Below are 12,234 nucleotides of genomic sequence, written 5' to 3' on the forward strand. Positions count from 1 at the left end.
TAGTCATCTCTGTCCGCAGAGCTTATTGCAGAAAAAGGCCTTGTAATTTTGCCATATAAAAATCAACTGAGCACTCATATTTATGATACAACATGATGCTGGCTTCATCTAAAAGTAGAAGTAATATTTGAAGCTAATATTGATTCTATTGCATTCGAACCATGTACCAAAATATCATTTCAAGATGCATTGTCACCAAATTAAGGGTGACAGTCTGCACTTTAACCTCATATTCAGTTTAATTTCAAATCCAAAGTGGTGAAGTACAGAACCAAAAGAACAGATATTGTACTACTGTCCAAATACTTACGGACAGTAGTACAACTCCGTATATCCACACAAAACATAATGTAGATATTACATCCATGTAGATATCTCCCCGATTAAACCCTTCACCATCAAATTTCAAATTGCATTGTTGAACCTCGCATTCAGCATTTGAATGGATTCCGGGATAAATTGCTTGATTCCTTCTGTACTGTGGGACTTGTTTCCGTTTACCTGATGGCATAAACTGAAACTAATGTAACATGGTGTAACCGGTAAGAATACCAGCTGCATTTCACAACTTTGCCATCAACATTGCCGTACTATAAAACAATGTGAAAAGAAAAACAGCTAAATACAAACTTTCTTTATGACAGGACATTGCATTCACATGTTGTTAATGAAGTACACAGCCGGACTGCAATAGCAATTAATTTTTAGTTAAAATTCCAAAGGGCACTAGACCAAAGATTATATATTGAAACAGGATAAAGCAATCCACAGTTATATAAAAAAGATAAAAGGTCTGCAAGATATAAATAGCTATGATATGTTGGCCAACAACCATGCATTCATATACAGTACATACAGAATATATAAAAACACAGTTGTATATCAATAGAAGCATTAGGAAAATGCTAGCTAGGCTTCTTCAAAACCTTTTAATTTAAAAGCAGAAATAATATTAAGATTCTACGGAATTAGGACAATTAACCTAAATATTATATTACATTATTGGCAATCCTCCCCTGGAGCAATGCAGGGTTAAGGGGCCTTGCTCAAGGGCCCAACGGCTGTGCGGATCTTATTGTGGCTACACCAGGATTAGAACCACCGACCTTGTGGGTCCCAGTCATTTACCTTAACCACTACGCCCCAAATATAATTTACATATTACATTATTTTATTTTGTAGCAACATTGCTGGTTGAAAAAGCAAACAAGTTTTATCTCTATTTTTCATAATGCAGTTTTTTTGGGGAGTAATGCATGTTAATTTTGGTCTCATCTGGAGAATTGAAACTACATTCTTCTATTGAACACTCCCTAACCACTATACATATTCTACTGCAAGTAAGTTTTCACACCTGAAAGATTCTCTTTGAAAAATGTGTCACATTCAATATATGAAGGCAGGTTTCCCACGTCAAATCGGCCAGATACTTCTTGAACATACACAGGTTTTCTGGTGGGGGAGAAAGGATAAGATTGGAGATTAAATAAAAGCCTCTATTCAAAGGTACGGCTTGCAAAGCCCCCCCCCCAACCAATCTCTGCCACCTAACACTCCCATCTTTCATACTAATTCCTAGACGTATCACTGGTTGAGGATGTAAATACTCTTAAATTAAATCTGCACTTAAACCTCATATTCTTGGTTTTGTGCTAGAGTATACAGCCAAAACAACAGAAAATGTGTCACTTTCCAAATACTTATGGAGTGCACTTTGTGTAATCTCTTTAGTCAGACTCTTGGTTATAATTGGCATCTTGCACTAGTGATTCAGTGATGTTGCATCTGCACTCAGTGGTCTGGGAATGTTTTTGGCCAGGTCTGGCAGGAATGCTCATATTAATTGATAGAAAGCACATTGGTTTCCCCTCTGTCTTCCATCACTCTGAATAAGAGCATCAAGGTTAATGTAATACAGTTTTGCAGAAGTAGTACCTTGGTATCAGCCAAGACAAAAAGTTTCCAGGTGCGTCTTTCTCTTCAATGGGCCTCGCCTGTCAAGTGTGAGCATCGCAGATTATGCTTAGTCATGACATAGGTGTAAAAGCCAACCAATTGCAAGACATTTTTACCTTCTTTTCATGGAGGAACTCGTCCAGAAGTGGAATGCTTTTCTTTGAGAACATATAGAAGCAGGGACACTGCAGACCAGAAAAAGTGGCAAGGGTCATGATAATGTATCATATGGGTAAATGTGAATGTCCTCTGCAATATTGCAGCTGGTTTGTTGAGTGCATTAGAATGCAACAGAGCAAAATCATGATATGCTCAGGGGGTAACTTACAGCTCGCCTTGAGTTTGTTTCAGAGGGGTGAGGCTTCTCTTTCATGCAGAAAACCCGTAGGTCGTCATTCACTTCTAGAATACCGTACTTCAAAGTCTCTGTGAAGGAGGTGGACAAAGTGTCAGTATTAATGTTTCATAGCCAATGCCACTGTGCAACAACCCTTAGTATGGACCAGACATGGAAAAGGACCTCATTATGGTTACTAAGATGCAATTGGTGGAGGTAGTATAACGTAGAGCCTATATTTTGTTGTTACTTACCCTCATCTTTGCACTGATAGGATAGCACCAAATTACCATCATCACATTTTTCCATTTGAACAAAAAACTCCTTTGTGAATCTGGAGAGACTGAAATCCTCCTTGAATAAGGTGTCCCTGTGGGAATTAAAATCTTTTAAAGAATATTTTCCAATAACCGCTTCATTATTGTGCACCACAAAGCCATTTAAACTTACAGCATACAAGAAATTGTATATACTGTATGATTGTAACACGCAGAGATGCGTCCCCATATTGAATGCTTACCCTCCAATAACTATAACGTGGTCCTCTATTTGAAAATGTTTGACTGCGAGCTGAAGACATGCCACAGCACCAAGGCGTTCCTAGAGTGAAAAAATGCAGTTGTGATAAAACATAACAGAGATGTATCGTTCTAAACTGGGGTTTTAACACAGATTTCAGAAAATACCAACCTCATTGTTCTGTGTCCCATCACTAAGGACACTGACATTTGGAAACGGTCGTGCCCACTCCTCAAATATTTTACGGTAAAGTTCGTTGGTCTGTTGAAGGGAAGGTAATTTATAATGCTTTCATAGTTTCAAAGTCAAACCACAAAAGAACAATGTCAAACCTCGAAGAAAAGTTTTTTTTTTTTTTTTTTTAAACACCTCTGATGGAGACATATTGCAATTTGGTTTTGTGTATGGGTTAAAGGTTGAAGTGTTGGTGTGGAATCACTTCCCCCCTTGTGTTGCATAATTGCGAATGCGCTATTGAATTAGCCTACATTTTATAATTGTTATGGGGAGGAAAACGGGTTGAGCTGACGGACTATTTTCATATTCTGCTCATGACTGAGGGGCTTTATACTTACGACAACAAAGATGGCATCCACATACCCGCTGGTGTTAAATGCATTAACCCAGTGAGATATTAAAGCACAGTTTCCCACAGGAAGCATCGGTTTGGGGATTCCAATGAGGTGTTGGAATTTTCCGGTTTTATCATTTTCTACATCTCTCAGCAATCGTGTCCCGTATCCCGCGGCCAAAATAACAGCTTTCATAGTCGTATTATATAGAAGAGCATGCAAGTTAGCTGAACAACTTACACGTCAGCTTACGATATATTAAACGGAGTTAATGTTATATGTGAAAGTATGATTATTAGCTCTAAAATGTCAATACGGTTAGCCAACGAGCTATCAAGGTGTATTGCAACCGAACTGTAGAAAAAATTGCAACGCGCTTTCTTAATTCTAGCTCGGTAAACATTAAATTTGCGTTATACGCCTTCCATGCCCACACATAAAGCTACTTGCCCTGTTTTCTGACTGTTTTCTGCTTCCGACTTCCGAATCTTGAGTGTGGATAACGTCATCGAATACACGTTGCAACCGGTTCCAATAATTCTCCTCCAGTCAACTGAAGTAAAAGTAGACCAATAGCACCTCCCCACGTTAGATAAAGGTATGGCAGTCTAGTTCCAAATGCTACTTAAATGACAAAACTATTTTAAATCAGAATGCCCCTCTGAAATATTGATTCAGATGGATTGATTCTATTCTACCGCCTACATTTGAATAGCCCATGTGTTTGCAAAGCTGATCCTTACATTTATGACAGATGACTATTTTTTGGCAGATGACTGATTTCAAAAGCCAATCTCTTGATTAGCCACCATTAGACTTTCTTTTATATTTATCATTTAAGTTATTCATTTTCCCGCCTTGATGCCTCAATCGCCTCCAAGTCCAGGTGGCTTTTGTGCTCATCTGTGCTTCTGCACAGTATTTCAGTTCGCTATCGATATAGCCAGACTGGGTCAACGTGGGCCACCGGTGGTGTAAGCCCCCCCAGGGTACCCCTTCCCAAAGATGATGAAGGGAGAGATATCCTCTCCTGCGCCATTGAAGCACGCCGGGTGTGAGACGTGGTCCCTGGTGCCAAGTTCCTGCACTTAGGCTTGTTTTGCCCCTCTGGATGTTATTATTTTCTGCCTGCTCCTGTCCATCTGGAATTCAGGGAATTCAGACTCATCGCAATTATAGAATTGTCTGGGCTTCACCCTCAACCCACTATCCTTCATGACCTTCTGCAGCAACTGAAAATATCATGCCACCTTTCCCTCGCGTGCACACACTGCCCTCCCTCTGTCGATGTTAACAAGCTTACTCATCGCAAGATACCACCTCTGCCACTGGTGAAAATTCAGCCACCATGTCTGGCCCAGTTTGTTGCTGGGTTCCCTCGGATGCCTCTTCCGTTGTAGGGCAGACACATCAGCCAGCAGCCAGGCCTTTCTCAAGGGGAACCCATGCTGCGAGCAGTAGGGGCACAGTATTGCGCTAGAGCCACCTTATCTTCTGGTGCAAGCAACTGTTTTGGCCCACTACGGCAGCCATGGGTGACCCGACCACTGACTCTGTCAGCCAGGGTGACCCGGGGGACACCAAACCTTCTGGCTGCCTCTCACACCTTCATGCCCGCCTGGCACTCCTCCATGGCTCTCTCCATGTCCTCCTGTCGAATACAGTCCAAATATATTATTATTCCACTATTATTGTTGTTTTTGTTGTGGTTGTTATTGTTAATATATTTACATTAAGATTTTTTACATTTATTTATTTTAAATAACATAACTTATCTAGCTAATGTTACTTGACAGTTATGGTTGGGTACAATTGGAAGTCCATATCTTCGATTGACATTATGCATGTGTTTAATCTAATAAAGAGATGTTATTAAAATGTATTCATATGTAACACATGATATACATGATAATATATTTATGTAAAAACTTTTAAGAAGTACCTCGGGGTATTTTCGAAAATGCTAAGAGCAGGGGGTCCTTGTCAGCCGAAGTGTTGTCTGACAGCTGTGAGGAATCTCGTGAAAGCTTTGGCAAACCCGCAAAAATGACACGCGTTTAAGAAACCACACATCATAGATTTTGTCATTTCAGGACTGCAACTATGTCAAAAATCTTAATTGAACAAATATACACTGTAAGCACTAGGTATTAGGTTTTTTTTTTTTTTACACTTCTACTGCTGTAGCCTATTCACTTAGAATTATGATGCGTTGTGTGTTCAGAGATGCTCTTCTGCATACCACTGTTGTAATGTGTGGTTATTTGTGTTACTGTCACCTTCCTGTCAGCTTTGTCCGGTTTGGCCATTCTCCTCTGACGTCTCTCATTAACAAGGCGTTTCTGTCTGCAGAACTGCTGCTCACTGGATTAAAAAAAATATTTTTTGCACCATTCTGCAAACTCTAGAGACTAGTGTACGTGAAAATCCCAGGAGATCAGCTGTTTCTGAGATATTTAAACCACCAACCACCACCAACACCAACCATCATTCCATAGTCAGTCACTTAGTACACATTTTTCCCCATTCTGATGGTTGATGTGAACATTAACTGAAGCTCCTGACCTGTATCTACATGTTTGTATGCATTGCACTGATGCCACACAATTGGCTGATTAGATAATCGCATGAGGTGTATATAGTAAAAATGGTACACCGAATGGCCACAACATTAAAACCTGCTTAAACCAGTTCTTTCATGATTGAACATGTTTAAAATTGTACAAACTTGTCACATAAACAATTGTAGATAAACAATTCTTGATAAATAAAGCTCTTCATAAATAAGGTAAACATGCATGTATTTAATCGATTTTTATTTAAATGGTAAATGGTTGGCATTTATAAAGCAGAATTTATCCAAAGTGCTGTACAATTGATGCTTCTCATTCACCCATTCACAGACACACTCACACACCAACGGTGATTGGCTGCCATGCACACCAACCAGCTCATCAGGAGCAATTGGGGGTTACGTGTCTTGCTCAGGGACACTTTGACACACCCAGGGTGGGATTGAACCGGCAACCCTCCAACTGCCAGACAACTGCTCAGCTAATCGCCCCACATATTTATATGTGAAAGATCAAAACTACACAGAAAACACAACACTCATTATCATTGGCTGATCTTCAGTTTTAATGGTGGCACTTGAATCGCTGCCTCTTTCACCTGCCCAGTTATGTCCGTGCCCAAAGGTGCCCTAGAACAAAGAATACAGGGCTTATGACCTCATATTTCAGTGTCGAAAGTCAGGTTCTCATACTGTTTAAAATGGCCACTATATACACAACATTACAAGCAATATTTTCCAGTCTGATGTAAAGTAAATCCTCCAAAATCTCATTGTTGGCAGTCAGGCAGTGGTTTCCAAGCCTGTTCCTGGAGATCTACCATACCATTTTAATTTGACCCCTAATTTTGCACTCCTGATTCTACTGATTAGCAGCTCAATTAAGATCTCTTGCTTTGCGTTACTGCTGAATGAGGTGAGCACTGTTAGGGTTGGTGTGAAAACCTACATGACAGTAGATCTCAAGGAACAGGGTGGGGAACGCCTGGTCCTGGGGGGGCTTGAGACTTACTTAGGTTCGTATCTGATATGAGCAACATGTGTCACTATCCCCTTTCCTTCTCTTAGCTTTTCAACCCCATTCCTGCAGACAGAAGAGATAGGAAACATGCTGAAGGTGGGATTTGTATGGTGTCAAAAAAGTCCTCAGGTGATTCTTCAAGTAAGGACTCAGCCAGTTGATTTCATGAATTAGTTCTACCTCCTGGCTGTAGAATTGGGCTATTTAGCAAATCCGGGTGATTAAAACAAAATACAGGGAAGGAGTTTTATTTTCCATCTCTGGTTTATGCAGACTTTAGAACACTTACCATGCAATCATGACTCCATTGTCAGTGCACAACTTTGCTGGTGGACAGAGCAAATCGAATTCGGTCGCTTCTGTGACGATTTGCAAAGTCTTTCGAATATAATTATTGCAGGCCACTCCTCCAGACACTACCTGGAAAGGAAATTGTTCCAGAAACATTACAACTGGGAGGGCAGGGATCATCAACTCTGGCCCTCAAATCCAAATATTCTTTTTCCCCCGGTTAATTATTGCCACGAATAGGGCCAGACTACCTTTACATCTGACTCCTAGGTAAAGGGAGTGTGGAGAACCAGCAGTTCCCACCCCTTGAGGACCGTGAGTTGCTGATTCCTGTTGTAAGGTGTCCTATTTGCATTGCATCTCATGTCCAACTGCTTTTCGTTACGTTCATTTTGTATTAGAATTACAACTTTTTCCAGTCAACCAACGTCATGCTTCCAGTCTGAAAATAGGTAGAGGCCTTGCCCATAGATACTTAAATCATAGTTCCCATATGTAATGACCGAGAACAATGGAATCATTCATTTTTTGATTCCTAAAAATGCAGCTACAAACACACTTGCACACTACATGAAAAAGACAGTTGTGCCATACACCTTGCATAATGACACGTAAACAAACAAACAAACAAAAAGAAGATATGTCTCACCAGAGAGGGTCTGCTTTGAGGCAGCAGGCCTCTTGCCTTGCAGAAGAGGATGGCTCGATGGGTGCGGCGGGCAATGTGAGAGGCCACAGTATGCTGAGCTGCTGCAGCTATGTCATTCACACATGACAGGATCTCCCCCTTCTGAATACCTGTCCGTCAAAATCCAGTTACCATGGATTGAGTCCCTCAGAGATAAGAACTCTCTCTTTAATAAGAGTTATTACTTAGGGTATTTTCTTTAGCGCCCTGAGGAATGTCACACACATTCATAAAAGTTGCACTAGCAGGATGGTTGTTGTGGTGGTGAAACCATCACCCTCCCCCCCCAAAAAAAAAAGTTACAAAGAAATATGCTAGGGGTTCCAATAACACAATCTGAATAATCATTTTACCTTCTTCCTCCTCTTTTTTGCTTATCATCCGTGATACCTGGTTTCGGAGACCAGCGAAAGAGAAATTGCAATCATAATGCTGCCCCATGGGAGACTTGAAGTGGAACTTTAACCTGTTACCCTCTCGGGCCAACAGCTCGATAGCTTGGCCCCCGCTCAAAGTGGAGCACTTTGGGTGTTTCACCAGAGACAATCTTCTTGCTACCTGCAAATACAAACAGCGCCGAATAGGGACATTCATTTACAAAAAAATTCATTAAAACAAGTGGTAACAAAACTGCACCTAACCTTATCTAATGTGTCTCCTGGTGCTTCATCCAATGCCTTTCCCAAAAGGAGAAAGTCATCGATGTCTCTGGCCACAGCTAAGAGGCAGTGTCCTCCTGAGATCAAGAGAACCAGGAAGGGAAACGGCACCGGTTGATTCATCCTGACCGTTAGAGCATGTGCCTCCATATGGTGAATAGGGATAAAAGACATCTTGTGTCGCTGAATAAAGTTCAGACTGTATTCCAGCCCAATTCCCAGGCTCAGGGCAAGACCAGGCTTCACTGTGGTCGCCACGGCAGACAGGTCTCTGGGTGCAATTCCGCTCTTGTCGAGGGCTTCTTGGACCACACGAGCTATGTTCTCTTTGTGCAGTCTCTGGGCCACCACAGGAATAATCCCCCCTGTTCTGAAAAATATCTCAGTAAGAAAACGTTTCCCGAATGTTTTCAATGTGATATTTATTGCGAAGAATGTCAGTTGTACACAAAAGTCATTATTATTTTGCATGATAAATGCTGATAGAGCTATACAAACAAATATACCTACTTTAAGTGCACATCTTTCTGGGAATGTAAAGATTCCCCAAGTATCAGGCCAGTTTCGTCCAAAACAGCGGCTCCTGTGTCATCACAGCTAGTTTCTATGCCCAGTACCAGTCTCGTGCTTAACGGTCGAGAAAACGCTCTTTGGCATAATATAACGTTACGTCTCAACATACTTTGACATGAGCCACACACCACGTTAAATTTAAAATGTGAATCGCTTCATGACGAATAGCGTGATTTTTGGAACTACCTGCTCGCATATGTGCACACTTGATTCGACTTGCTAGCTATTATTCAGGACTAGGTTGTGCAAATAAAATCGTTCACATTTCGGCTACATCACTCCCCCAGTAATTGTACGATGAGCGATTACAATACACGCTGTAAATTTAATTATTATTGTTATTAGAACCACGGCGCATGCTTTCAAGCAACAGAGTTTGATTTGACCCCCGCCACTGTTCCTCTTGTTTCACCTTTGGCTGAATTAAAACCAACGTTACGGTGCATACCGCCACCTACTGTACCGGAATGTGTGGTAATACGTCACTTCACTAAAATTTTCAAATTAAATTCTATTCTTAAATTCACATTCTTAAATTAAATTCAAGTCAAAAACGAAAAAACCGTAAATCTGTTATTCGTTTCAAAACCAAAAACGGAGCTGTTTTTTCGTTTTTGTTGAAATTCCTTTTTTTTTTTAGCATTTTCCTTTTTGAATTTAAGAATTGAGAACAGTGGATAGACAGCCGGGGTGAAGCGGAAGCGAAGTGTAAATAAGTCTATGCAACGTGTTGTGAGGGAATATATATATTTAAGATATATTTTAGTTTCGTATCATTTATAAACAATCGGCGAGGTGGAAGCTCAGCCAGAAACTACCTCAAGTGACCAGCAGAGGTCACCCACTATACCCACTGCAAGACCGGCGGGTGCGAGGCGTGGTGAAATTGATAAATAAATAAATGACTATGTTTAGGGCTAGGCCTATTAAGCAGGCCTACACCAACGATTATTCAACAATTTTGTAACATTCAAAGAAATTACCTGTTATTATTGAAATAATTAAATGAGTTGTTTTAACGTGATGTCATTCTGAAATTATTTTGCCGAATCAACAATGCAATTCCTCCGTCTTTTAATGCTACACTGTTCTGCTGCTGATGTTCTTCAAGAAACTACTTACACAGACAATAATAACACATGTAAATAAATGCCACATTTAATAATCGTCATTGTCAAAAACATTTAGTTCATACAAAATTTAACTTGCACTGTGATTACAACTTGAATTAATTAGGCTATTACACGTTACAACTCGCATTTTTAGAACTGTCTACGTTTACCCCTGTTTGCGGTGCAAAAAAAGTTATTGTTATCAGAAAGTTTTATTTATTATTCCGCCGGTGTTTTGTCTGCCTATTCCTCCCACAGAATGGTGTGCTTGTTCACAGCTTTTCGATATTCCCATTCATTTGCGAGATATTTAAGGTTTTCCAGGGTAAAAATAGGAAGGAATTGAGGAATTATCAGTTTCTACAGTTCTATTAATGTGCTCACTGAGTGTAACTAGCCTCTGAGTTTTTGTAGGGCGCCTTCATAGTAGGTATAACGGGTGACCTGTGCTGGTGAATTGACGTAGCCAGAACTTCAAAGTTTCTGGCTGAGCTTCCACATTGCCAAATGTTTATGAATTATACGAAACTAAAATATATTACTACTACCCTAGGCTACATATCACCAACTAGTTCACGTTCTCAATCTGAAGCTACAGGTCAACAATAGCCTGTGTGCTCACATTCTCCCTGACAACACCTTGCATATACTTTTTTTACATCTTAATTGCGCTTCACCCCCACTGTCTGTCCACCGTTCTTCATTCTTAAATTCAAAAAGGTGAAAAATGATAAATGACAATATTGGATCGTTTTTTTTTCTCGTTTTTGGTTTTGAACCAAATAACAGATTTACCGTTTTTCGTTTTTGAATTGCAAATTAATTACGGATTATCCGATGATACCTAGATCTGTTTTGATTGCCTTTGGAGTCTGTTATTGGTGTTGGTCAACATGAGGACCAGAGTTGTGCCAATGACAGTCAAGTAAGCCATTGTAACGCTGAGAAATAAGAAAAAACTGTCAGAGGCCAAACAATAGATTTACCAAAATAAACTATGTAGTTCACTGTATGTAATTCTCTTTCATTTCTATGTACTAACAAGCCCAGATATTTTAATTCACACTTGGTGCCCAATTCTGTATCGTCTTGTATAGGCACATTAGCCTACAGTACATATTCCTTCATCATGTGCTTCTTAGCCTTGAAAGTTTATCTACATAAATACGCTATGTGAGTTCAGTTTGTCCGTCTCATTCTGTACGGTACAACTGGTCTTGTTTCTTAGTGAGAAACATTAGTCAGTTAAATGATAACAGCTGCCCGTAACGCCATGCAAATGTGTCAGCAATGTTCTCTTTCTCGCCTGCAAAAAAAGACATTTAAAATGATTGGCATTCCATTACTATTACAACATTAAAACCACCTCCTTAAACCAGTTTTTTCATTATTACAAATGCTTTAAACTGTATAAAAATGTCCATAAACACTTACTATTTCATTATACGATATGCCTGCTTATATAAGCAGATAATAAATTAATTGCATTCAAAAGTTAAATCTTTAAATGAAAATGGAGTCTTGTAAGCTCATTGGGTTAAAAAATAAATAAAGAGCACCGCCATATTTCAAATTGCATGGGATCTATCCCTACAGAAGTTTCAACCACATGCAGTACCAGGTAATTCCAATGGAGGGAAGAAGGGTGAAACTGCTGTAGGATTAGATTCCATGAGATGAGTTTACAAGTAGCAAACATGCTCTGTTCTTATAGTATGCACAGAAGTGCAGGTTATTATCAATCTGAACATTGTGTACACAGTTTTTTTTTCTTGCCCCATGTTGCTGAGAACTCAAATGATGCACTAAAATGGTCTCTATATAAACACATTCACTGCAGAGAAACTATCAAGTGCCTACTCCTGCATTGAGGGACCAGTGTGAATGCCTAAAGAACCAACAGGTCAGTACATTTTTGGGTGGCCTAATGACTC

At 39.9% G+C, this 12,234-nt stretch overlaps 2 protein-coding genes across 3 annotated transcripts; both read right to left on the bottom strand.

Annotated features, from left to right (window-relative positions):
* Window position 1: 1 nt before the first annotated feature.
* Window positions 2–3,881, bottom strand: zgc:136439 (uncharacterized protein LOC678627 homolog). The gene is made up of 8 exons (XM_061235114.1): window positions 3,388–3,881; window positions 2,984–3,073; window positions 2,814–2,893; window positions 2,548–2,663; window positions 2,285–2,382; window positions 2,073–2,141; window positions 1,936–1,994; window positions 2–1,452 (listed from the first exon to the last, which is right to left on the bottom strand). The coding sequence occupies exons 1-8, from the start codon at window positions 3,577–3,579 to the stop codon at window positions 1,332–1,334; spliced, it is 825 nt and encodes a 274-aa protein (XP_061091098.1). The 5' UTR covers window positions 3,580–3,881; the 3' UTR covers window positions 2–1,331.
* Window positions 3,882–6,183: 2,302 nt separating this feature from the next.
* Window positions 6,184–9,594, bottom strand: osgepl1 (O-sialoglycoprotein endopeptidase-like 1). 2 transcript variants are annotated; one of them, XM_061235112.1, is made up of 7 exons: window positions 9,126–9,594; window positions 8,598–8,985; window positions 8,310–8,514; window positions 7,918–8,066; window positions 7,267–7,397; window positions 6,969–7,040; window positions 6,184–6,586 (listed from the first exon to the last, which is right to left on the bottom strand). In XM_061235112.1, the coding sequence occupies exons 1-7, from the start codon at window positions 9,293–9,295 to the stop codon at window positions 6,502–6,504; spliced, it is 1,200 nt and encodes a 399-aa protein (XP_061091096.1). In that variant the 5' UTR covers window positions 9,296–9,594; the 3' UTR covers window positions 6,184–6,501. The 2 variants fall into 2 exon arrangements, with proteins under 2 accessions (XP_061091096.1, XP_061091097.1); XM_061235113.1 differs by having other exon boundaries at window positions 8,598–8,980; window positions 9,126–9,259.
* Window positions 9,595–12,234: the final 2,640 nt, after the last annotated feature.

This window comes from Conger conger, chromosome 3 (genome assembly GCF_963514075.1).
Source record: "Conger conger chromosome 3, fConCon1.1, whole genome shotgun sequence".
Taxonomy (NCBI): domain Eukaryota; kingdom Metazoa; phylum Chordata; class Actinopteri; order Anguilliformes; family Congridae; genus Conger; species Conger conger.

What these genes read in the sequence shown, in the direction of transcription:
- zgc:136439 (XM_061235114.1), bottom strand. Translation starts at nt 3,579, where the DNA reads ATGAAAGCTGTTATTTTGGCCGCGGGATACGGGACACGATTGCTGAGA. An exon ending in TGGATGCCATCTTTGTTGTC is followed by an intron (nt 3,074 to 3,387) that starts GTAAGTATAAAG and finishes TCCCTTCAACAG; the next exon opens with ACCAACGAACTTTACCGTAA. An exon ending in CTATCAGTGCAAAGATGAGG is followed by an intron (nt 2,383 to 2,547) that starts GTAAGTAACAAC and finishes CCTCCTTCACAG; the next exon opens with AGACTTTGAAGTACGGTATT.
- osgepl1 (XM_061235112.1), bottom strand. Translation starts at nt 9,295, where the DNA reads ATGTTGAGACGTAACGTTATATTATGCCAAAGAGCGTTTTCTCGACCG. An exon ending in CAGGAGACACATTAGATAAG is followed by an intron (nt 8,515 to 8,597) that starts GTTAGGTGCAGT and finishes TTGTATTTGCAG; the next exon opens with GTAGCAAGAAGATTGTCTCT. An exon ending in CAAAAAAGAGGAGGAAGAAG is followed by an intron (nt 8,067 to 8,309) that starts GTAAAATGATTA and finishes TTTGACGGACAG; the next exon opens with GTATTCAGAAGGGGGAGATC.